The sequence below is a fragment of the Cetorhinus maximus genome, chromosome 6, assembly GCF_964194155.1.
Source record: "Cetorhinus maximus chromosome 6, sCetMax3.hap1.1, whole genome shotgun sequence".
Classification (NCBI taxonomy): Eukaryota; Metazoa; Chordata; class Chondrichthyes; order Lamniformes; family Cetorhinidae; genus Cetorhinus; species Cetorhinus maximus.
Window position 1 is genome coordinate 95,097,253 of NC_135884.1, and position 27,529 is coordinate 95,124,781.

Here is a 27,529-nt window from a genome sequence, read left to right on the forward strand (position 1 = left end):
AGGGCCCAAATGAGTTCCCATAGCAAAACCTTTTATATGGAGGATGCAAGTGAAGATAAAAGGTAATTGGGTCAATGTAAGAACAAATTCAGCTGGGCAGAGGGTGGTGGTGCTGGATGGTAGGTAATGACGCAATGTTTCCTGTTAACCAGAGATTGATCGCAATTATAGAGCAGCCACTAATTCTGCAATGATGTCCTGTAGAGACTGGAATAATCAAGTATTTGCTGATTACCCAGTAAGTGTTTGCTTTTATATTGAACTTTACTTATACTTCCTACTTCTCTTGCTCCTCAACTAAAAGCCAGTGTACAGATTAAAAAGTCAAAACATCTAAGTCAATGCTGAACTGTATGGCCCCAGATTAAAATGCAAACTCTGAGGAAGTCTTGTTTCAGTTGTATAGAGCCCTGGTCAGAACCTGTCTGGAGTACTTTTAGTTTTATACAGTGAACCACAGGAAAGATATATTGGCCTGGAAAAGATGCAGCACAGATTCACCAGCACATAATGGATTAAACATGAGGATAGGTTGAAAACACTTGACTTGTATTCCCTCAAGTTTAGTAATTTGAAGGTTAATCTAATCAAAGTGTTTAAAATGATAGAAATTAGACAGAGTAGTTAGAGAAATTGATCCCTCTGGTAGATGAATCTAGGTTAAAGGGGACACGATCTTAATGTTGCGATAGAGGATTGGCTAACCAACAGAAAGCAGAAAGTTGGGATAAATGGGTCTTTTTCTAGATGGCAAGCTGTAACTTGTGGGGTGCCACAGGGTTTAGTCCTTGGGCCCCAACTATTTACAATCTATATTAATGACTTGGATTCAGGAATAAAAAGTACTATAGCTAAATTTGCAGATGACACCAAAATAGGTGGGAAAGTAAGTTGCAATGAAGAAATAAGAAATTTACAAATGGATACGGACAGGTTAGGTGAATGGGCCAAAATTTGGCAGATGGAGTTTAACGTGGATAAGTGTGAGGTTATCCATTTTGGTCGGAAATATGAAAAGGAGACTTATTATTTAAATGGAGAGAAACTTCAGAATGCTTCAGTGCAGAGGGATCTGGGTGTCCTCGTGCATGAATCACTGAAAGCTAGTATGCAGGTACAGCAAGTAATAAGGAAGGCAAATGGAATTTTGGCATTTATTGCTAAAGGAATAGAGTATAAAAATAGGGAAGTGTTGTTGCAACTGTACAAGGCATTGGTGAGACCGCACCTGGAGCACTGTGCACAATTTTGGTCCCCTTACTTGAAGAAGGATGTAATTGCATTGGAGGCAGTTCAGAGGAGGTTCACTAGATTGATTCCAGAGATGTGGGGCTTGTCTTATGAGGAGAGATTGAGCAGTTTAGGCCTATACTCGCTAGAGTTTAGAAGGATGAGAGGAGATCTAATTGAGGTATATAAGATGCTAAAGGGGATAGACAAAGTAGACGTGGAGCAGATGTTTCCCCTTGTAGGGCATTCTAGAACGAGAGGCCATAGTTTTAGGCTAAGGGGTGGTAGATTTAAATCCAATGAGGAGGAATTACTTTTCTCAAAGGGCCGTGAATCTGTGGAATTCACTACCTCAGAGTGCAGTGGATGCCAGGACGCTGAATGAATTTAAGGAGGAGATAGACAGATTTTTAATTAGTAACGGGTTGAGAGGTTATGGGGAGAGGGTGGTAAATTGGAGTTGAGGCCAAAATGAGATCAGCCATGATCATATTGAATCGAGGGGCTGAATTGCCTACTCCTAGTTCTTATGATAGGCTGTTCAAGAGCAAAATCAGGAAGTAGTTTTTCACAAGTGGTGGAATTCTGAAACATTTCTCCTTCCCAATCCAAATGGCTGCTCCTGGATCAATTGATATTTTTTATGGCTGAGATTAATAGTTTTGCGTTAAGTAATAGTATCATGTCCTATAGAGCTGAGGTACAGAGCTGTTGCAATGTAATTGAATGGGCGCATCAGGCTCAAGGGGCTAATTGGGCTTCTCTCTCGCTCTCTCTCTCTCCTCTTTCTCTTTCTCTCTCTCTCGCTCTCTCTCTCTCTCTCTCTCTCTCTCTCTCCCCCACCCCCCACCTTGGCTTCTTCTGTTCACTTGCCTAGAACGTTTTTAATCACGGTGATTATTTTTAGCCCCGCTCCTGAACTTGGAGTTTGTATACACAGGCTACTTGTAAATCAAAGTTTACTCAATTCAAGTTACTTGCTTTAGTATTCTTTTAGCAGCATGTTTCCACTTTGCCGTTCACGTTGCTTAATTCAAGTTATGAGAATTAAAATTTTCAACTGAAAAACTTTACTTCGATCTATTCCAAGTTGAGCAGACCAGTCAGCTGCTGCCATACAAATGGATCCGGGGAGACAGTGGCATAGTGATATTGTCACTGGACTAATATTCCGGAGACCCAGGGTAATGATCTGGGGACCTGGGTTTGAATGCCACCACGACAGATGGTGAAATTTGAATTCAATAAAAATCTGGAATTAAAAGTCTAATGATGACCATGAAACCATTGTCGATTTGTCGTAAAAACCCATCTAGTTCACTAATGCCCTTTTAGGGAAGGAAATCTGTAACTCCAGATCCACAGCAATGTGGTTGACTCTTAATTGCCCTCTGAACAAGGGCAGTTAGGGATGGGCAATAGATGCTGGCCGAGCCAGCGATGCCCACATCCCATGAATTAATAAAAAAAGAAATTGACACGGCATTAGTGCCATAGAATGTTGTGGTGTTCAAACAATGAAATTCCACAAGTGAAGACCAGTTCAACCAGTTCTGTTTTTCATTCACTAACGGATGTGGCTAACTTGTACTGTCCCTCCGGATTGTTGAGTGAAATACCGAAATTACCGATCTATTTAGCTCTGCTGATGATTTATCGCTTAGCTGCAGTTTTGTAAGCTTTAGCTCGCATCGTTTCTTAGGTGGCACAGTGTGAAGGGACCCTCTGTTGTAGGTGCAGTTACTGCAATATTCTATTTCAGTCGTCTGGGTAACCTGTTACTGCACCTAATCTGTAGAAGCTTAATGCCTGTGCGTTATTGTGCCAGTGTCGGCTCTTTGAAAGAGCTGTTGGCCCCACCTCCCTCCCCAAAGCCTCAACATCCTAAATGTGCCCAGAATTGATTTAAAAGGCTTGGTGTAACTTTGTTCCTTTATACCCTACCTCCAGTATGGTACTATTTTTAAAAACCTCATCAACTTGTCCTGCCATTTTTTTTTCAAAATGTAAACCCAATACCTTGCCAGTTTGAGAGAATGGTTATGATACTAAATGAATTAATTGCATGTATTTTGACTTTAGATAAGGTTGGACAAATGCATTTCTTTTTATTGGCTTCACCCAACAATATCTTTAAGGGAGGCTCATTGTCATCTTTTAAGCAAAACTCAGATTCCTGAGGGATAGTTCCAAACTGGTTGTCAGTAATGAGTGTAGCCTTAACTTTCACAGTCAGTTATGTATTCCCAGCACTGGGAGAACCTTCCCCTTTTTATCTCAGGTATTCCATCAGCAGTCTTCTCTTAGCACTTCGGGCAGAAGTTAGTGAGTATATCATTATCTGAGTTTTCATGACGAGGTGGATGTGTTTTGTCGTGTTGAGGGTATGTATAACAATTTAACAAAATGACGTCATTAAAATTGGTTGCCACCTATCAAAAGTATGATAGGGGAGCTGGGTCATCTGCTAAGTGGGGATGGCGTTGAGAGAGCAAGAGTTGGGTCTCATGAACAAGCTGAGCTTCGAAGGCATGAGCAAAGGTATGAGAAAAACTAGGGGAAGATGAAAATTGAGGACTAGATTTGGTGGTGCTTTAGAGGGAGCTTGGTCTGGTGGGTTAGTAGAGCTAGAGTGCAGCTTTGGTCTAAGTTGGTTTCATTTATGCGTTTTGAAATACCATCTATACCAAAGATTTTACCTTCCTACCATGTCAGAGAGGCCAAGTGCACCAAATTTAGCAGAGGCCAGAATTTGATTTTCCAGTCCATGTTGGCTTAATGTCAGTAGCCAGCATGGATTTGTTACAAGGAAATCATGTTTAACTTGCTGGAGATTTTTGGAGAAGTAACAGAGGGATGATGAGGTATGCTTGACTTGCAAAAGGCATTTGATACAGTGCCGCATAACGGACTTGAGTAAATTTATAGCTCGTGGAATAAAAGGGACAGTAGCAACATGGGGAAGAATCTTCCCCCCCCCCCCGTCGGGGCGGAAGTTCAGGAGCGAGGGCGTGCCGCCATTTTAAGCGGGCAGGCTAATTAAGGCCCGTCTAGCGTGACATCCGCCAGGAAGCACTTTGCGCTCCCTGTGTGGCTGGAGGTGGGGGGGGATTCCCTCTGCCGGGAGTGCACTCTTTCGCACATGCGCACAAAAGAGCGCACTGATCTCCGAGGCTAAGTGCTGCCTCAGGCAGATCGGCTCAGAATTAAAACTTTGAGGGTAAATGTTTAAAAAATTTCCCTTACATGTCCCCTCATGTGACACTGTCCATCACTTAAACATTTAATAAAGGTTTGAGTTAAAAAACCTCATGAAACCTCATCCTGCCTGTGGATGAGGTTGCATGCTTTTTCTTAAACCCGCAGGGCTCCCGGCCTGCGCACCAACCCTAAGGTTGGGTGGGCAACCCTTGTCAATAACCTAAGTTGTTTGATTAATGGCCTCATTAGGCCGTTGACAAGTCGGCGGGCGCACAGCTGACTTTGCTGCACCCCCGCCGACCTGAAAATGGAAATGACGTCGAGAGTTCTGCCCGACGTCATCCCGCGTCATTTTACGCGTCAGTGAGTGAGCCCTGCCCCCCGGCTCGCCAATCTAAAGATCCTGCCCATGAATATGAATTGGCTGAGTGACAGGAGATGGGAGTAGTGGTTAATGGATGCTTTTTGGGCTGAATAAGAGAGCGTGGTGGAGTTCCCCAGGGATCAGTGTTGGGAACCTTGCTTTCCCTGACACATAGTAATGATTTGAACCTTGAAGTACAGGGCACAGTTTCAAAATTTGCAGATGATACAAAACTTGGAAGCTTTGTGAACTGTGAGGACGATAGTGTAGAACTTCAAAGGGACATAGACATAGGTGGAGTGGGTGGACAGATAGTAGATGAAGTTCAATGTAAAAAAAAAAGTGAAGTGATTCATTTTGGTAGGAAGAACATGGAGAGACGATGTAAAATAAAGGGTACAATGCTAGAAGGGGTGCAGGAGCAGAGGCACCTGGGTGTTTATGTGCATAAATGATTGAAGGTGGCAGGACATGTTGTGATGGTGGTTAATAACATACAATATCCTGGGCTTTATTAATAGGGGCATACAGTACAAGAGCAAGGTGGTTATGTTGAGCTTGTATAGGACACTAGTTCAGCCTCGACTGTAGTTTTGCATCCAGTTCTGGGCATGGCACTTTAGGAAAGATGTGAAGGCATTGGAGAGGGTGCAGAAAGGATTCACGACAATGCTTCCAGGGATGAAGAACTTCAGGTATGAAAATAGATTGGAGATTTTGGGGTTGTTTACCTTGGAGGAAAGAAGGCTGAGAGGAGATTTACTAGACCTGTTCAAAGTCATGAGGGGTCTAGGCAGAGTAGATGAGGGGAAAACATACTGCTGGTGTAAGAATAGTGAACAAGAGGGCACAGATTTATGGTAATTGGAAAAGGAAGAAAGCAAGGTTGTGGGGGAAAGGCACTAGGTGAAGATGCTGTCAGACCTGCTGAGTTTTTCCAGGTATTTTTATTTTTGCTTTGGATTTCCAGCACCCTCAGTTTTTTGCTTTTATATGATTACACTAGGTGAATTGTTCATTTGAAGAGCCAGTGCAGACACGATGGGCCAAATGGCTGCTTCCTGTGTTGTAACAATTCTGATTCTGTAACCTGCTTACCACCCACATTGCAATGATGCTGACAGGAAGATTAGGCCCAGGATTTTGCTCTGTTGTTACTGGTTCGATGGAGTGAATAAAAAGCAAAGAAAGAAAGCCTAGAAATCTCGGACAAAAATTGCTAGAGGAAAAACTGCAGGTCACTCCACTTGTGGAGAACAGTCAAGTTCGTGATTCAGGAGTTCTGATGAAGGGTTGCATTAGAAACGTGGCCAATGTTTTCTTTGTTCAGCGAAGTGTTACATTAGATTTCATTTGGCACCTAAGGGAATTGCTAATAAAGATATTTAAACACTGTCCCTCCATTACTTACATTTTAAACACCTCATCATTTAACCACAAAATTGAGTATTTCACAATCCTCATACAAATATTACATACAAATATTGTGACTAAGCTTTATTAAAAATGCCATTGGATTACACAACCGCAGTCCAATTATACTGTGACTGTCAGTAGCCAGAATGATTTAAATATTGAAGCCTATAATTAGCCACGTCCTTGCTCCTTTTTATCGTTCCATCTCATCATTGAGCAGTCAACTAATCTCAGTAACTTCAACCTCCATCTCATTTCACCATGCCACTCCAAACCCCACTTTGTTCCCTGTCTGCCCTGGAGGAAAAGTAATTTCTGCCCCCCACCCCAAGTCACTTGTAAAAGCCTAGCCTTTGGTGCTCAGTTTGTCAAAATACTTCTGCAGCTGTCTCTATTGAATCACCCTGTACTGTTGCAATTGTCCCCAGAAAGACACTTGTTGGTGCTCTCCCTAGTATAGGCCCCCCTCTTCCCCCGTCCACCCACCTCCCACTTTGTTCCCTAATGTTTAAGTCTGCACAGTTTGGACTTGATTAGTGCACAACTGGTTTTGCTTTTCAGTGCAAGATCTGGGGGGGATTGTGGCATAGTGGTAGTCGCGAGACTAGTAATCCAGAGGCCTGGGCTAATGCCCTGGGGCATGGGTTCAAATCCCACCATGGCAACTGGTAGAATTTAAATTGAATTAATAAAATCTGGAACTGAACATTGTCTCAGTAAGGGTGACCATGAAACTATCATCAATTAAAAAGCCATTTGGTTCACTAATGTCCTTCCTTTTAGGAAAGGAAATCTGCCGTCCTTACCCGGCCTGGCCTACATATGACTCCAGATCCACACCAATGTGATTGACTCTTAACTGCCCTCTGAAATGGCCTAGCAATCAGGGATGGGCAACAAATGGTGGCATTGCCAGCAACACCCACATCCCATGAAAGGAAAAAGAAAGGATCAGAACGGACATAACTGATATTTGTTGGGTTCTGTTCTCATCAGCCAAAACTATTAAAAAAGAAACGACTTGAATTTCTACAGAGCCTTTCAAAACATCCCCAAAGTGCTTTCGGAACCAGTGAAGTGTACTTAAAGTGGCAGGCAGTTTGCACATAGCAGAGTCCCACAATCAGATAATGTGTTTTTAATGATGTTGGGTGAGGGATAAATATTGGTGATTCACCAATAATGCCATGAGATTTTTATATCCACTTGAATGGGTCTCCATTTAATGACTTACCCAAAAACAGGGATCTCCACAGTGCAGCATTCTCTCGAAACTTTGCCTCACTGTGCTGCTGAACTGGTCTGTTGCCATTTAAAGCATGAAGATGACTCTAATGACTTTTAGAACTTGGTTTTAAAGGTGAATGAAACCTCCATTCTTCTGTGTCTTTGAAATTGAAGTAATTGATTTTCAAAGATGTGTTAATAAACTAAATAAGGTCATTCAGCCAAACGCAGCTTGCTAACAAAGCCTTGCAGGATTTGTGCCTCTGTCTCATTTGTCTGACACTACTTTTTTTCTCTCCCAATTTACATTCATATTTAATTTTTTTAAAAATACTAGAAATACTCAGCAACTCTGGCAGCATCTGTGGCAAAAGAGTTAATGTTTCGGGTTGAGATGATCCAATCTGAACAGTTCTGATTAAAAGTCATCTCGACCTGAAACATTGGACTGCGTTTTATGTGCCCTTGCCAGGCTTATTTCTGGAGGGGGAGGAGGAAGGCACATAAATAGGGTGGGTGCCTTCCCGCCACCAACCCCCCGTCGCCTTCCCGCCTGCCCTCATTACGCAGAGGGTGGGATGGTGCTGAAATTGGCCTGTCCGCCATATTCAAAAACGTAATCTAGGGTCAATTAAGCTCGTTACCAAGCCAGCTGACCCTGATAATATGCTGCCCATGCCATAAAACATTAGACGTGGGCAGCCCGATTTTTTTTTTTTCTTCAACCTTCAGAAGGCAAAAAAGAAGAGGAGGGTTCAATTTTCGGGGGCTGCCCTTTGTGGATCAGGAGGTGGCCCCCTCAGATCAAAGCCCTCTTTTTTCCTAACCACCTCCTTGCCCAACCAAAACTTTCATCCCAAGGCCCCATACTGATTTGGCTCCAGGAATCCATGGGCTGTCTTCCTTGCTGCAGTCCTGGCAGTGGCTACTAATGCGTTCTGGCGCTACGGGGACTGATGGAGCTGCCGGCCAATCGATTGGCTGGCAACTCCAGAGGGCGGAACTTTCTCCCCAGTGAAGGGCGGAAGTCCCATTTAGCCCTTAAGGCCACCCGCAGCGCGTTATGACTGTGGGCTGGCCAGCATGGAGCAGGTTGGTTCCATGCTGACTTTGCTTCCGGGGGTAGGAGCCAACCATGCCCCCCCTTCTTCCCCAGCCCTCCCCTGTTTTATTCAGACAATTAGCTCTGTTCCTCTCCACAGATGTTACCTGAGCTGCTATTAAGAGCATTTTTTATTATTTCAGATTCCCAGCATCCAAAGTATTTTGCTTTAGTATTATAATCATGTTTAATGAATGTGATGTCACTTATAGTGGATGTTGATTTTCCTCCCCACCCTCTCCTACCTTCTTGGAATGTGCAAATTGCTGAGAGTTCTTTATGGTTAATGAAACTATGAGCTCATCTACTTAATTGAGCCAACCCAGTCAAATTGAATGTTGAACTAGGTGTGACAGAATTTTCTTCATTCCATTGTTGTCAGTTGCATGACCAGTTTTTCTAGAAAGATTGAAAGTTGCTCTAAATTTGAGCACAGTGCATCTTGACGAATTGTGTTTGACCATAGTTACCAAGTTACAGCAACAACTATGTGAATTGATATAATGCCTTTAATGTAATAAAATATCCCAAGGCACTTTAAAATCAATTTGACACTGGGCCACATGAAATTTTGGGACAGGGAAGTAGGCTTTAAGGAGCCTCTTTAAAGGAAGAGCGAGGCAGAGGGATTTAGGGCAAGTTTGAGGGCTTAGCACCTAGGTACAGGTGGTACCATCAAAGGTGAAGTGCTGAAAATTGAGAATATGCAAGAGGATAGAGCTTGAGTTTTGAGGAGAGTTGAAGGAGACCTAACTTAATTCCTCAACAGTTCCTGTTGTTCAGTTAAAACCAACGATGAATGTTAAAATATTCTGCCGTTCAGTGTTGGAAGCTTCCAATGAAATTTTGTTCTCGTCATTAAAATAAGTACAGGCGAAGGCTACAACCTGAATTATTTCTAGCCTGGTCTCTAATTTGAATAGGGGTAAAGTTAGTCTAAGCACCACCTACAGATATGCAAATTAGCTAATGTAGTATGATGAACCAGAGTTTACAAATCAATATTTAAATTCCATTTTTTTTAATTTAACTAGGTGAATTCATCTCCAGGCCCTGAACAAGGTTTACATTACATGAATGTCCTAGATGTACTAAATGAAACTTGTTTCCTTTTTGTAGTTTAATTGAGACTGTAACCTAAATGAATGCAGTTGGCCTGGTAATTGTTGTATGTGTAGGTATAAGGGAATGAATGAAATACTTACTACCCAGTATAAACTGAATTCTAAAAATAATAATATAAAACAAAAACAGAAACAGAAATACCTGGAAAAACTCAGCAGGTCTGGCAGCATCGGCGGAGAAGAGTACAGTTGACGTTTAGAGTCCTCATGACCCTTCAACAGAACTGAATTCTCACTTGCCAAAGTCCTGGATTCAGAAACTTAAGGCAAAATGTTCAGTTAATGCTGGATGAGGTATGGCACTCCAGAAATAACAGTAATATTGGGCATGATGTGTAAAGGGGTAGAATCAAGGCAGATGAGATTTAATGCAGATAAGTGTTAAATATTGCAAATAAGATTGTTCATGGAGCTATTTATTTTCCAATGTTGAAATATCTAAGGGTGAACCTGAGACAATAGGGGGTTTGTGGCGAAGTGGTAGCATTCTTCGTTCTGAGCTAGAAGCTCCAGGTTCAAGTCCCACTCTGGGACTTAACGGAAGGTACATTCATAATGTGGCCAACAGGTTGGATAACAACCTGAAAATCCTTACAAAATGTCTATGGCAGGTGGGAGAGTATCCTGGTCAGCCAGAGTCTGGAGAAGGCAACAGCAAATTGCTGCAGTACCTTATCAAGCAGAACCATGGAAGTCCATGATCGCCAACATGAAGAGAGCGAAAGAACCTGAGACATCTAGGAACCTTAATATCTACATGGTGCCTTTGAGGTCCCCTGTCTATTTTAGGGTTGATAGCAAATTAATTGATGATGTTTGTAGTCACCAATGTTGTGTCCAATTGGTTAGCAATTTAAAAAGGGAACGTGAAATTCTGGAGGCAGTGTAGCATGGAGTCAGTAAGCTAATCCATGACATTGGACACCAAGGTAGGAGAAATTGGATCCTCAAAAGGAAGTGTCTGAAGAATCATCTTGGATGTATAAGGTTCTTAACATGGAATAATGCTTTAAATGAAATTGTTGGAGTAAAATGATGTTTGTGTTAATGTCAGGAGATTCCTCAATGTGGCAAAACCCTTCCCTTAACCTTGATGCTCACTTCATTCAGTCTGAGATCCTTGTAATGTGTTAGGTTTACCAAGAAAACATACCGTTGATCACTTCTTAAACCAGAAAATTGTATAATTTGGGTAAAAGTGAATTAACTTTGTATGCAGAGCTAGTGAGATGGCTTGTATAAGAATGAATAGTTATATAAAATAGTAATTGATTTTTGGTGATCAACTGAAAGATATCTTAAATTGAAATCTTAAAAAAACGCATACTTTTTTGCAATGGATTGTCAATGTTACTTTGCCTCCTTGCATTCTGTAGATAGCAAAAATGCAGAACGTAACCCATTGCTCTTTAGTGAAAGGTATAACTTCAATCTGAAAACCCTAGGTTGTTGTTGAAATGTTGAAGAGACTTGCATTCTACGGTACATACATTTCTTCAGTGAAATATATGTTTACTCCTACCGACAACTTCAATGTGAGCGATTCAGTAATGGTTTGTGTACTTAATCTCACTTGCAAAAGACTTCATATCAAAGAAAAATTAACACTTTCTCTAATGTAGGGAATACTTGATCTTACTCATGTTCCTGTCAGGTGTTCTATTTCTAGTTTAGATTTTTTGATTCCCTTTGTTGGAACTGAGCTACTTACCAACAATTTTTCCCAAAACTATACTTCATAAAATTTGAGTGTTACATGACCGTTGGCATAAGGTGCAGACCAAGTCAGTTTCTTGCAATACTGTATATTACTCAATGGATTTATAATTACAGTTAATATTTGACATACCCATTATATATAGAACATTCAGCTCGAGGAGTTTTTAGTTTCCAGGCTCTAGGTGTACTATGACTGAAGGGCCATAAGACAGTGGCCTTTCCCTACTGCACGTTTGCAGCAGTTGCCCCAAACTTTAGTGCGTCCCTCACCAGTTTTCATGTTGGGGGAGAAAGTGCTTGAAAGTTAAGCTCTGAATATTGTTTGGAGAGGTGTCTCTGTGATGAATACTTTTTAAACTAAATAAATGTATGGCCTTCAAAGAACAAGGTTTTGGCAATTATATAAAATGTGTGTGGTTTTCTACACGAATAAGCCTATTAGCAGAAATTATAATGGTGATAATGTACTGAATGATCAAAACTTTGTGTATATATACAGAATACAAGTTTCATAATCACTATTGAAGTGGGAACATAAGAAATAGGAACAGGAGTAGACCATTCGGCCCCTCAAGCCTGCTCTGTCATTCAATAGGATCATGGGTAATCTATTTTTTTCCATTTCCACATTCCCATCTACCTCCAATAACCTTTGATTCCCTTGCCTAATGAGAATCTTTCTACCTCTGCCTTAAAAATATTCAATGACCCCACCTCCACCGCCTTCTGAGGCAGAGGATTCCTGGGTTGCACAACACTCAGAGCACACTGGAGCCATGGGGTACTGTTCATAGAAGTCCATATATCCTAGAGCTGATATTGCAGTTTGGCTATTCTGTCTCAATTACAGAACTTAGGGGTATAAAACCAGTTACTTTCATTGTAGCATTGAAAATACTACTGAAAGTGAAAATAATACTGAAAGACCCATAACTGGAGTATTCAAAGTTTATGCAAATGATGCACAGTGATTTTTTTTTAAAAAAGGGTCTCCATTTTGATGAAACCATTCTTTTACTTATTCCTTAACTGAACATTTTTAAGAAATTCATTCTTTGGGAGTTGTTGAAAGAAGTTGGTATTTATTGTCCATCCCATGAAAATGTGGTGAGCGCTGCCTTGAATAACTGCAGTCTGTCTTATGAAGCTGCTCCCACAATGCTGTTGGGTAGGAAGTTCCAGAGTTTTGATCCAGCGACAATGAAAGAATGGTGAAAAATGTCCAAGTTAGGATGGTCTGTGACTTGAGAGGAAGCTGGCGTTAATGGTGTTCCAATGCATCCTATGCTCTTATTTTTGGGTGTTGGAGGTCATGGGAGTTGCTGTCAAAGAAGTCTTTGCCAATTGTCGTGCAGCTTGTAGATGGTACACTGGAGCCATGATACACGAGTGATGGAGGGGTTTTAAGCTATTGGATGGGCTATCATTTAGCAAAAGGACTCCTTTGCCCTGGATGTGGTCAAGATTTGAGTGTTGTTGAAGCTGCACCCTTCCAGGCAAGTGGTGAGTATCCATCACACTGTTGATTTGAGCCTTGTAGGTGGTGGGAAGCTTTAGGGAGGTAAAGCACTTGTTGCAGGATACTCAACTTCTGGTCTCTAGTAGCAACAGCATTTATGTGACAGGTCTATTCAAGTGCTTATTTCTTAAGTCAAATTATTTTATGGTTATCTACTTGCATTATCTAGTTTGTCCTGAGGCAGCCATATATCCTAATGAGCAGCTTCAACACTAATGTAAGTAACATTCATTACCTTTCTGAGCATTTCCTCAAATTTAATTTCCTTTTATAAAGTAGTACTTGCATGTGTTTTCATTGCTGGTTACGGCTCTTGATTCAGAGCTGATAAACTGGGTACAAATGGATTACTATCCAATCTAAATCCATATTTATCATCATTTGGGCCTAGTCAGTTTAATTATTGAAAAGTGTGAAGTAAAATTGTACCAGTATTGCAATATCTGCACCCTTTTGCAATTGAATTCAGATGGCTTTTCCCATTATATAATTTAAGTTCTTATGGATATTACTGACCCTTGTAAGCCTAAATCCAATTGATTACCTTCACCCTCCAAGAATTAATTGCATGTGCCATGCACGCACACACCCACACCCACCCACCAATTGGGTGGAGGGTGGGAGATGGCTTAGAGAAAATCCAGTAAGGATGGAGCTTGCATTAAGAACTTGGGTTTGTTGAGTTTTTGTTGCAAATATCTTTAAAATATAACGGAACTTGTAAAGACTGCATGCTCTTACTTCAACCCTATTTTTAGCAGGGACTATGTAGAAATATGGAACTTTCTCAAAAATTACCATTTTTAAAATGGGGAGCAGCTTTAGTACCCGCTGAAATTCATTCTAATAAGCCAGGTCTTTTGTAGTGCTTGGTCTGTAAATGAAATATTTATATTTTCTAGGCTTATGAATGTGAGCCAGTGAGCATGAACTTGCTTCTGTTTCCAATGTGGTAAACACTGGTGCTTGGTGAGAGGTGGCATCATATCAAATGTCACAAAGGAACTTGATTTGTAGCAACAGGTTGAGTTGCCAAAACATAACTTCATATTTTGTTTCAGAACTGACCTGTTACGCAAACTGCATTTGACCAGATGTATAAGCTCTTGTATTTGCTTTTATTTCTCATCCATAATCTTTGTTGCCAAGATGACTAGTGGCCTATATTAAAGATTTTGCAAGCGCTGCTAATTGTCTGATCCAGTGGTGCCATGAGGAGCTTGGGAATTATAGGTGCAAAGTTCATGTCCTGCCACATTCAGTACAGTGCCGTTGCCCACTTTGCACCACATTTGCAAGCCACTGTCAATCTCGTCGACTCTGCGTACAAGAAACTAGGCCTGTCCTTGAATATTGCCAAAACAAAACTCCTATCAACCCACACCTGGTCAGCCAAATATCCCACCTCCTATAAGCGTTGAAGGAGAAACTCTGCATATGTTGAGCTCTTCCCATCCCTTGGCAGCCACCTCTCAAAAGGCCACCATTGACAAGATCTAACGTCAGATCAGCTGCACCAGTTCAGCCTTCTACAAACTGTGGCAGTGAGTGTTTGACAAAGACCTCTGCAAGTCAACAGAAGTATTAATGTACAGAACAGTTGTCATCACTACACTACTATATAGCAGTGAGAACTGGTCTGTGTATCAGTGACATGAGTGCTAAAGAAATTCCATCAGCAATGCCTCTGTCGCATCCCCCGAAATGAATGGGAGGATTGTTGAAGAGATACAAGTGTCCTTCTTGAAGCCAGCTCCACAAGCACCCGGGCAAAACTCCAGTAAAATCCAACTTCAGTGGACTGGACACAGTGTCCAGATGGCCGTAAAGGTGTTTCTCCTGCCAAGTCCTGTTTTCTCAACTCTCGAAAGACCAATGTTCCAGGGGAGGACAAAGAAAATGCTTCAAAGACACTCTGAAGCTCTCCTTGAAGAATGGCAGCATTGACATTAATGACTGGGAGGAGCTTGCTACCAATCATTCAAAATGGCAACACCTTATCCATCAAGCTGCACCCTGCTTTGAGCCGCAATGTCTTAATGATGAGACAGAGTAGCAGTAGAGAAGGAAAGGAAGCAAATACTGCATTCCAGATCCCACTATCTCGTGGGATGTCCAGTCTGATGTGCTCAAAGGTCTGTGGCCGAGAATCAGCCTGTCCAGTCAAGTGAAGACCCATGGCAGAAACTCATGACCCCAAGCAGACATCATTCTGGGATCAAGGGACAGCGAACAACAAGCTCTCAAGTGTCTGTGTACTGCACCAAGATAGGAACAGAAGTATACAATTCAGCCCCTCGAGCCTATTCTATTCAACTGGGTCATGTTTGATCTGTAACTTTACTCCATCTACCTGTAACCCTTAACACGCTTTCCTAATAAAAACATTAATGATGCATTGCCCAATAGAGGCAATTTTTCCAAACGCCATGGCTAGGTAGTAGAATTGATTTGAAGCAAACACGGCAGGGTCGGCTTCAGCTTGTTTTCATGAGGCCAGAAAAGTTTGAGGTTAGTTCATCCTGCTGCTTGGATAGATTAGAGGGGGAAGGGAGAAAAACAGTCGAGGTATTGAATGCAGAATTTTGTAATCTGGGTGTTGAATCTTTGTTCAAGGTGCTAATTAAAATGCAGCAGTTGGACAGACTTTACCCTTCTGATTGAACATCAAGTTGAATTTCAGTTAAAAACACTTTCTTGTTCCTTCTATAAAAAATCAATTTCTATCCATTTTGTTTTTGGTGGGGGGGTGGTGCTCCTTTCAACTTATCAGAATCTTTACCAAGACCTTTAATTTTCATGATGTGGAACCAGTCCAGTACTTGGAAATATATGCCTGATCTTAAATCCTGCTCTCATTCAAAGATAACACTCCCTTAAAAGTAGTAGTATTGATTTGTGGTGTTTATTTACCACCTCCGGTGAATCACAGGAATGTTGCTAGCTCTTGTGCTTTGTATTTGGCAGACCTTCCCAGTTTCGTTTGAGACAGCTGTTTCTCCCCCCCACAAACAATATTCCTGCACTGTACACCATCTTAGTGGTGCATGTCCATTTGTTAGCAAAATTATTTGCTGTCTTGGCTCAAGTTTGGGCTTTGCTTGTGAAACATTGTTCATCTCCTTAGCCATGCTCGTGTGCAGATTAATTCCTGCCAATACTCAATCTGCAATTGGGTCAGTTGTGGTCCGATAGATAATGCTGGAGATGGTCATATGTGGTATATTCAGTTAAGTAATGTAATACACATGTGTGCACCTGATGTGACTCCGTTGACTATAGGTGATTTTATATTTAATGTCGTCTTTGAGGAAAGTCTGCAGAAACTAATATGTTTACTGCATGTCCCTCTGCATCACTTGGAGGCCAATTTGGATGCTAAAGATTTGCATTGAGTTTTATTTTTTAGGGGGCTGTCTGACACCTTTAACAGAGCTGCTGGACAGAAGTGAAGGAAAACAAAGTTTACCTTGAGATTTCTCTCAGAATCAGAGAAGGTATCAGCAGGTCAAGTATGATCCAGGAAGCCTGGAAATTGACATGAGCCGGTCATGTGATTTCAATGGTCATGTGATTCCATACTTGCACCTTGACAAAAATACATTGATGTATGGAACTTGATTGTATTTGTAGGTCTGAGAAGGACCTTCTGACGGCGATTGGGAGATCTGTAAAATATAGGTCCCTTACTGTTCAAGTAGGGGCTGGTATATTTTTTCTTTAATTTTGAGGAATGTTAACGATTACATAGTAATTTGTAGCCTGAGTAGAATAGGATTTGTATCCAGAAAATTATCTAACACTTGTGGCATTACTTATCTTCTAATTTGTAGAAGATTGGTGTTCTGGCCTTGCAACATAATGTGATATCATACATGTTGCTTAAACACAACTTTTCGGTGGGTTTTCCTTGCCTCCCACCACCTGCTCCCCAAATAAATTATGGAATGATTCTAAACAGATTACTCCTTTCTTATAATGTACATGTTAGCAGAAGCTGAATATAAAGAGTGGAACGGTTTTGTTGTGTTTCTTTTCTGAAGCTTCAGCTTGCTTAGCTGCTGATTTTGATACTTTGCTTGGAATGTTGCCTGCTTTCTAAGACATTTCTGCTCTAGTACAAGATGGTTTTGGTTATTTGCTCCATTTTCCATAGCTGTAGGACAGTTTAAATTATTGCTCAGCTGTTAAACTTCATGAGTATTGAAATTTATAGTTATACATGTCAAATGGTGTTTAATCTCTGTATAGGAAATTGTGACCTTTCATTCATGGAAGTTTATCTGTATTACTGATTTCTGTCTCTATCTAATCTTGAAATCAGATTATTGCAAAAATCAGATTTTTTCAAAAAGGGTTTTAATTTTACTTGCTGCTCTGATAGCTATTGGAGTTTTAATATTGTGTGGCTAGTGCACTCCATGTGTAACCCCGCACTGATATTGGCATTCAGTTGTCTTTTGGAGTGGAATGTTGTGGCATTTGAATCTGAGGATTGTCCACACATTCATCTAGCAGGAGATGCAGGCAGGCATTCAACAGCAACTATATTAGAATAAGAACTCTACATTTTTTTTATTTCCACCTCTTCCCTAGAAAGTGACTGGTGCCAGTGGAACTGCATCTCAACAAGAAATCAATGTCTTGGGAGAGGAGAAAATTGCATGCCAGAAGTGTAGCATTAATCTAATTTATTCAAACTGCTCCCAGTTGAAGGATGTTAGATGGATGTGGATTTTGTTTGTGAACTCACTGGAAGTGTTTAAAAGGATTCACTAAAGGAAATGTATTAATTATTAAGATCAAAATTTTCACTTTGTTTTATGCATTCAAGGTACTGGTTCAACTTGAATAGTCTCTCTCTTTACTGACCTAAAGAACAATCACATCATATCACATATAGTATTACTTTACCCAGGCATCATTCAATAGTAATAGCATCAAGTTGCAAGGTGTTGCAGGACTCTGCTCTATGGGATGGCTGTTCCCAGGGAACAGCAAGATAAATATCAACTCCATGAAAGGCATCCTTTGGTCTGCCTAAAACTTGCTGGTCTCCCAGTGCAAAGAGCTGTGATGACTGAGTATTGTAGACTGGCACATTGCAAAGTCCAGGACTACCAAGGAGGGCAGCCATCCCAGAGGCCCAGTGGGGAAAGGCCACAGTCTAATGCACTCCTGCCACAGCACATGGAGGGGCCTGGGAACTGTGTAAAAACCTCAAGATGTATGTTTTACATGAAATGAATTTTGCAATTATAACCTGTAATAGTGGGTGTACTTGCCTCCTCCGATTGCCACATACTGAATTGAAAGAAACCGATCTCATCTGCACTTTACATAACCATTCAAGTTTAACATTGCATTATGTACCTTACAAATTTTATGAATAAAGTATATTTTTGGAAAAAAGTAGAGTCTCAGAGCACTAAGGTACATCTTAAGCACTTTTTGCAAATACTCATTAATTCAACTCAAAGTAACTTGGTGGTCCATCGGTTCTGATGGATTGGTGAATTTTTTTGACTCTTGCATTACTTTTCTCTCTCCTTTCCCCTTATCCTGTGCCCATCTTGGAATTAAAAGAATTAAATTGCAAAACCAGGAGTGAAGTTGCATTTTATTATTGTAAAAATGAGTGATTCACTGCACTACATAGTTAGTTTGTTATCTACTTTTTTTTATACTGGATTATGACCGAATGACTCTCTTTAATTCCACAGGCTGTTCGGGAGCGAAGTACAGCCAATCGGGAATCAAATTCGGTGATGGATGCCAGATGCAAGTCGGTGGATCCAGATCATGTAAGGGACTTGTTAAAGCCAGAGTCACTCGATCCTAACAACTCATAAGATTATTTGCTCAGAATAACTTCACTGCCCTGTGGAGTGATTCATTTTCTTTATAGCTCCCTGTAATCATTCAGTAACTGATGGGTGTACACATTCGGAGGAGTCTAAATTAAATGGGGATTGGTGGGCAGTTGGGAGGTTGGGGGCAATGGAGTGTGAAATCTTTAAAACCCTAATCTGTTACAGAATATTGTTTCTAACAGATCTGATGAATTTGTCTATTTATTGCATGTTAATTTCTGAATGGTATATAAATACAAGATCAGTTTTTCTGCTTCCTTTTTGGAGGTCAATATTAATCCTCAACTATATATGGTGCTTTTGTACTTCATCAAAAAAATCACCTCCAAAATATTAAGCAATTCTGAAAAAAGCTAAATTTATCCATGAGATTGTTGTTTTGGAAATCTGTTCTAAAGTTTTGGCTTCAGAAGCCAACGATTTCTTGGCTTGGAGGAAGGATGTGGAGCTTCTGCTTTGGCTCTTTGTCCTGGAGCTCGCGCACTTATGCTTCACACCTTTTGCTTGTGTGCTCTCACTCTTTGTTCTAGAGTTTGTATCTTAAAAAGCAAATCAGGATTTTCTTTGTGGTCATTAGCATAAAAGACATGTTTTCTCTCAATTGGATTTGAAAGGCTCTTTAATAGGAAAATGCACCTTCAACAGATTTGAAGAATTCTGCCAGTCTCGTTTATCCCTGCAAAATAAGCTCTAGTTTTGAAGTTTCTCCTCTACATCTGTGGTTGAAACACTATCTTAATCTCTGCACAGTTCCTTGTTTGCTATGTTATAGTCAAGAATTATTGAAGATGTGTTCATATGCAGATAGGTTTTTCTGTAGGACTGGAAATCTATACTTAGTCCCAAGCTCACAACAAACACTTATAGTTTTCACAACCGTGTAAATTTAGTTACAGCTTGATTTTTTAAAAAAAATAATTCTCTACTTCTGTGTGTTTTTAGTCTTTATAATTTACTAGTTTCTTTAATTGCTAGTATCCTTAATATGGAGGTCTTCTTTTTCAACTCAGTAAAGAAAAGCACATTTTGAAGAAAATGTGGTCTTAAGGGTAGGGGTATGAAGTTTTTAGCTTGGATATTTGTTTCATTGTACTAATTAATTCCTGTGTAATCTGTTGAAATCTTGATGATTTTTGTAGTGCTCAAGTAAGGAGCACTATATATTCCGACCTTCCATCAATCCTGTGTTGCATTTTCACCAACATGCTACTACCTATATTGTGTTTGTGTAATGGTGGAGCTGAAGCTCTTGAGTTTAAACCATTGTGTGGAGTTAGCTTATTTTTAGCAGCTACCAAAGTAACAAAGTTGGATTTAGTGCTCCTGTATTAGGAAGAGAAAACTGGCTAGGGATTGCATTCTTGATCAATGTGATCCTGTTTGTATGGATGTCTGATCAGGACCGAATCCAACCTGGTTGTGATGCTTAGGCCCATCATCTGAATAATGTTTCCATGGGTAAAGAGTTTTGTAGTGCCCGTAGACCCATCACCAAGTGAGTAATACTTAGATTGGAGTAGAGAGAAAATTATCCAGATATTGTATGTGTGCTTTTAAAACCAAGAGGTGAGGGTTGATTGGTTTTAAGAAGTTACCTACCAACACTTTGATTCCTTTTTTTATATAACCTACATTTCTGTTCCGATTTTTCACAAATCTTGCTCTTTTTCCTGATGTAAAAGTAAAATAGTTTGTAATTCACCATTACGCTAGTCTTATACTTGGGACTTAGTAATTTAAATTTGCACCTCCCATGTCAGTCTATTCTTTCTCAAAAGCCCCCATGTTTCTTTCTCTTGGAGTGAGTGAGAAGCATCCTGTTTCTCGGTACCTATCAAGGTGGGTTTTGCTGAAATGTTGGAATGTATGCCATGGGGCAACTTGTCATTCAGTTTGTCCATCATGGGAAAATTCCAAATATTCCCCTGAAGGCATGACTAAGATCTTGTGTTGTGCCCTGGAATGTTGACACTTGCCAGGTTAGTTAATGTATTGACAATGCACTAGCTGCATTTTCCATGATTTTCCTTATTTCTCTATTCTGGACAGAGAAACCTGTATTGTTAGCTGCCAATTGTTACTTGTCCACTTTTTTAATCACCTTAATGGTAACCCTGGATTTCATTTGCTGTACCATGTTGTGTGATGCATGTTGTGCAACTCCTGTGATCTTGTGATGTGCTGAGTTCATTTGAGAGAAACCATATTGAGAATTTACAGAAATATGTTTGGTTTGTGGTGCACTAAGTGACTTGTTGAACTGAGTGTCTTCTGGAATTTTTTTTTCTCAGCAATTTGGTTTCTGGAAGTGTTCATTTTGTCACCCATGTTTGCAGGGAAAGGCTATAGTAAGCAGTGCAATTTATGTAAAGACAAGGTAGTTTTAGCACCCCAATTATTTTAGGTTTTTAGAATGCTTTTAATGCAGATTCAATGATCTGGAATTCTAGTGACATCCAATTAATACATTTTTAAAATAAATGCATTATGCAGTCCATTACATGCAGTGTCTGAGGCTGATGTCAAATGCTCAGACATAGGACAGATGCTCACAGACACAGAACCTGTCAAGTCTAGTGAGGTGGCTTCTCTCCATCACTCGATATTGAGTCAGAGTTCCTTAAGGACACTAGAGTCCCCTCTGCTTATCTGATAACTATTTTACCCTGTATGCCAGTATCTTTGTATATGATGCAACAATTTGTAAATCAGCTGCTATCATCTGTTTTAGGGTTTAGAACACTCTGGATGTTTCCTATGCACAAGTGCTCATTACATTTCACTGTAGCCTTTAATTCCTCATTTCTTCTGATCTTTATCCTGCAAAAGGATTTATTCCCAATTCATCAAAGGAATCGATTCAGCAATTGATACTCCATTGCCTTGCTCACTGCTGCCGTTATGAACAGCCTACCTAATAACATCTGAGTATTGATGAAAAAAAGAGGCATGTCTAAGCTTTTTATCTTGCACTCATCAGGACACTTGCAAGAATACCAACATAAGGGGAAAAATAACAATTTTTACTGTAGGTGAAGAGAGTGCTGATGGCCTGACCATCTGAGTGTGAAGTGCTTTTAACCTAACAGCCATACAGCACTCTAGCTCCTCTACTTACATTATTCTACATAATATCAATATACTTTATTGAATAATCTGTACTTGCCAGTCTTTGCACATGTTCATGAATCAACTATAGAGAATGACGCTAAGATGATATTGTTCAAAGAGTTCCGATGATTGTAACCTGAAATTAAAATCTGAGCATTTGTTCAGTGCAAGCTAAGATTGAGAAGTGTTTCTTTTAAGTAAAACGCTTGTGAAAGTGATGGTAACTGTTTCCATTGTGCGCAGAGGATTAAAAATATTGTAAAAGCTTTATATAGTATTGAGTTGTAAAACATGACCTGAAAAAGCCAATCTTATCTCTGCTGTTTAGAATTTGTTGAGCCAATTAGAAAGTGATGGGCCAGTGGGATTCATGAAGTTCATTAAGTCAGTTTTGGTTTAAGGCTGGGTATCCCAATAGTGCCTCCAAATTTGGTTGTCCTATTACTGATACTTGCACACAAAGGTACTGGGCCCCTTCTCCAGCACCCCAAAATCCAGAAGGACCCAAAAACTTGCTACATTCGAAGCTAGCGAGCTGGGTAGCAATTTGAATAAAACCCTTTTTTTGTTCCATGTATTATAAATACATACTAGGCCAAGGACTCAAAACCTGTAAAATCCCCAAATCCAGCACACATCCAGTCCTGAGCTCCCCAGATATGGAGTCAGGTACCTGTATTTGATTTAAACTAGATTTGTCAATCACTGGGTTAATTTATCGCTGGTACACTTGAATCGAAAGTGACCAAAGTTCATCGGTTTCGCTTTTATTCTGGGGCATTGTTATATGTTTTGAATTCAATCACGTAAACTTTCCTATCAAAAATAGGAGGCAGAAATCAGTTTTTAGTCAATAAGACAACAAGGCAGTGTTGACTTAAAATTGACTCCTGGCAGGATTAACCTTAATGCCAACTTGCTAATTTTTCATTTATAATGCTAGCAAAGTGTTAATACGGTGCATCTCTCTGATTCTAACCCTCTAGGATTTGGTAGACTGGAATAAACCACTGCTGTGGCAAGTTGGGCATTTGCGTGAGAAGTATGATGAATGGGTACATCAACCAGTAGATCGACCCATCCGCCTCTTCTATTCTGATTTTGTAGAAGCCTGCTCAAAAACAGCCTGGTAAGGAACTGAAATAGTTGTATGCCTCTATTTCATGAAATACCGTGTAATTTAACTGAAGAGGAGGTTTGGATATAATTTTGGATGAAACCCTTTATTCCAGAAAACTGGATCAAAATAGAAAACTGGGAGTTACATTTTATATTTTGTGGGATGTGGGCGTCTCTGGCAAAGGGCATTTGTTGCCCATCCCTAGTTGCCCTTGAAGGTGGTAGTGAGCTGCCTTCTCAAATGGCTGCAGTCTATGTCCATGTAGGTATACCCACAGTTCTGATAGGGTGTTCCAAGATTTTCACCCAGTGACAATGAAAGAGCAATAATTATAGCTTCAAGTCTGGATGGTGTGTGGCTTGGAGGGCAGGTGGTGGTGCTCCCATGTGTCCACTGCCCTTGTCCTTCTATGTGGTAGAGGACGTGAGTTTGGAAGGTGCTGTCTAAGGAGGTTTAGCAAGTAGCTTCAGTGCATCTAATATGTGGTGCACACTGCTGCCACTGTGCTTGTGACGGAGGGAGTTATATGTTTATGGTGGTGGATGGGGTGCCAATAAAGTAGGCTGCTTTTTCCTGGATGGGGGAGTGTCGTGCTTCTTGATCATTGTTGGATCCTCGCTCATCCAGGCAAGTGAGTATTTCAACACACTCCTGACTTGTGCCTTGTAGATGGTGGAGAGGCTGTGGGGTGACGGGAGGTGAGTTACTTGGTGCAGTATTCCTAGCCTCTGACCTGCTGTTGTAGAGACAGTATTTATGCACTGGTTCAGTTTCTAGTCAATGGTAATCCCCAGGATGATGTTGATGGGAGACTCAGCAATGGCAATGCCAGTGAATGTCGTGGGGAGATGGTTAGATTCATGTTTGTTGGAGATGGTCATTGCCTGGCACTTGTGTGATGCAAATATTACTTGTCACTTATCAGCCCAAGCCTGGATATTGTCCAGGTCTTGCCAAATATGGACAAGGACTGTTTCAGTATCTGGCGATTGCGTGGTGTTCTGTACCATTTGTGATTTATCAGCAAACATCCCCCACTTCTGACCTTTATAGATTAGAGGCCATTGATGAAGCAGCTGAAGATGGCTGGGCCTAAACATACATAATACCAGGATAGTCTTTATTTGAAAATGCAATTTTCTCATGTGATCCATTTCTGACTAAAGAATATTCCACTAATTCCCCATATGTAAAATCAAACAAGATTATAGTACTTTGGGAAGCCACTCAGTCCATTTGGTCTTTGCTGGATCTTTGCTAGATTAATCCAAAAATAATCTCACTACCCTGATCGCTCTGGATAGCCCTGTATCTTCCACCACATCAAATGTGTACCTAATAGAGTAATCAAGGATGAAGTCCAATGGAAACATTGCTACTATTTTGCAGAAACACTTTTCTCAAATGGAAAATTGCTACAGCATAAGCTGTTGATTATTGAGTGCTCTAAAACCACGCCATGTAGCCCACTATTTTCTCATGATTAGCCATCAGTGCGAGCATTGGTGATACTTCTGGTGCGTGCATCTGGTGTAAGTGCTAAGAAATGAATCTGGGATTTTTGGAATTGGCTTTTTGAGCAGAAACCATATTGTTATGGAAGTTATTATAGCTATTTAATATTTTATGTCTCTTCTATTTTTGCCCCTCACCCTGTCGATTGGCCTATGGGTAATTGAACAATGATGGATGTGTGTGTAATTTATAATCAAAATCAGGAATGGTTAAATTTATTGAAACATTGCATGTACTGTTATACATCTGAGAATTTCATTTTAAGTGATCATTGGATTCTTCATAATATTAATTCAACTGATTACTATTCACTTTTCTACTAGTTCCAATTGCATACTACAAAAGCATTTAATAGTACTTTGAAGCTGTTGTGGAAAGTGCCCAAATACGGTTTATACAGGCTAATGAAAGGCTGTGGGTGAGCTCCTTGAAGTCAGATCTATTGGATTATCATATAGAAAGACTTTGCAAAATTTCACATTTATGGTAGCTATACCTATTTATGAAATTCCCGGCAATAGAATCATTATACTTGTGATCTTTAAATATAGACAACAGTTGGCTGTACGAAGTGGCACCTCACAATAATATTTTGATAATTGTGACCCGAGATAAATGAGCCATGTTTGTTGGCTCGCAAATAAACTGATTGAAGGATGCTTTATTCAATCTTCCATTGGCTTCCATAGGGCTCCCAAAATATTTCATAGAGGAGTGTACATTTTGCATCTGCCAAAGTCCGTAATGAATCTATTGCATAGCTGACTGAAAACTAAACTACCAAGTTACCATTTTGTTCTTCCCTTACTACATAAAATACCAGTTTTCCCCATTAGGATATATCCCAGATTGACATGTTCCCATTAATCTGAATACTTAAAGCATTATGTTCTTAATTTTCTCACATTCAAACGCAGTGCAATTTTTTTTAATATAAGGCAGTCTGTAGCATGCTCTTCCAATTTTAAAAGCATGTCTCTTCATAAAGGAAATGTCACATTTGTACTGCAGTGTACTGTGATGGAAGGTAATATCTGTTAACTAATATAAAATTTGTTCTAGTACAAAGTCTGATTTTAAAGGGTCATAAGCCATAATGAGTTCTGTACCAATCACTGATTTTTTAAAATGGCGTGCAGTGGAGGTGAGTCATGATATTCTATATAGTGTGGGCCTACTGTCTGTTACTCATTGCCCAAGTCATGAAGTTGGGTAAATGGCCTATTTTACACACTCCTCCTTAATAGATTCACTTTTTTTAAAAATCCAGGAGCATGTGAACATACATATGGATTAGGAGCAGAAGTAGGCCATTCAACCCCTCGAGCCTGCTCTGCCGTTCAGTAAGATCATGGCTGATCTGATTGGGGCCTCAACTCCACATTCCGCCTATCCCCATTAACCTTTGACTCCCTTGTTAGACAAGAATCTATTTACCTCTGCCTTAAAAATATTCATTGACCCTGTCTCCACCGGTCTCTTAAGGAAGAGAATTCCAAACATTCACAATCCTCAGAAAAAAATTATCCTCACCTCTGTCTTAAATGGGAGTCCACTTGTTTTTAAACTGGGTCCCCTAGTTCTAGTCTCTCCCACAAGGGAAAACATCCTTTCAGCATCCACCTTGTCAAGTACCCTCAGGGTCTTGCTTGTTTCAATAAGATCACCTCTCAACCTTCTAAACTCCAATGGATACAGACCAATCCTGCCCAACCTTTCCTTGTAAAATACCCCCCCCGACCCCCGCCATCCCAGGTAAATCTTCCCTGAACTAATTAGAACCATAGAACTATACAAAATTTATGGCACAGAAAGAGGCCATTCAGCCCATCATGTCTGTGCTGGCCAGAAAAGAGAATTTTTAACCCCATTTTCCAGCACCTGGCCTGTAGCCTTTCAGGTTACTGCATTTCAGATACACGAAAAAAAAATCTAGGTACGTTTTAAATGAGTTGAATGTTTCGGCCTCATCCACCAATTTAGGCAGTGAATTCCAGATGCCCACCACCCTCTGGGTGAAAAAGTGTTTCTTCATGTCCCCTCTAATCCTTCTACCAATCACCTTAAATCTATGCCCCCTAGTATTTGACCCCTCAGCTAGGGGAAACAGGTCTTTCTTGTCTACCCTATCTAGGCTCATCATAATTTTATATACCTTAGTTAGGTCACCACTCAGCCTCTTCTGTTCTAAGGAAAATATCCCTAGCCTATTCAACCTTTCTTCATAGCTGCAATTTTCAGCCTGGCAACTTGCTTGTAAATCTCCCCTGTACTCCCTCCAGAGCAATTATGTCCTTCCTCTAATGTGGTGACCAGAACAGTGTACATAATTCCAGCTGTGGTTTAACCAATGTTTTATACAGTCCCATCATTACATCCCAGCTTTTGTATTTAATACTTTGTTCAACAAAGGAAAGTGTTCCATATGCTTTCTTTACCACCACCTCCATCTTATCCATGACCTATGGACATGCACTCCAAGGTCTTTCACTTCCTCAACCCCTATCAATATCCTCCTGTTTATTGAGTATCCCCTTGCTTTGTTTGCCCTCCCCAAATGCATTACCTCACACCTTTCTGGATTGAATTCCATTTGCCAATTTTCTATCCACTCGACTAAACAATTGGTATCATTCTGGAGTCGACAGCTATCCTCTTCACTATCAACTACACCAATTTTTGTGTCGTCTGCAAATTTCCCAATCATACCTCCCACATTTATGTCCAAATCATTTAATATGTACAACAAACAGCAAGGGCCCCAACACTGAACCCTGTGGAACACCACTGGAAACCACTTTCCATTCGCAAAAACACCCATCGACCATTTCCCTTTGTTCTTGTTGCTGAGTCAATTTTGGACCAACCCACCACCTTCCCCTGTATCCCATGGGATCTCACTTTTCTGACCAGTCTGCCATGTTGGACCTTGTCAAACGCCTTACTAAAACCCATGTAGACAACATCCACTGCACTGTGCTCATCAATCCTCCTCATTACTTCCTCAA

The 27,529-nt window shown here is 40.4% G+C and overlaps 1 protein-coding gene across 1 annotated transcript in view; it reads left to right on the plus strand.

Annotated features, from left to right (window-relative positions):
• The window catches only part of fa2h (fatty acid 2-hydroxylase), a 106,500-nt gene that overhangs the window by 62,303 nt on the left and 16,668 nt on the right, over positions 1-27,529 (plus strand). The window contains exons 2-3 of the mRNA XM_078544108.1: positions 18,626-18,706; positions 22,873-23,015. Of these exons, the coding sequence (XP_078400234.1) occupies positions 18,626-18,706; positions 22,873-23,015 (224 nt within the window). The remainder of the gene's footprint in view (positions 1-18,625; positions 18,707-22,872; positions 23,016-27,529) is intronic.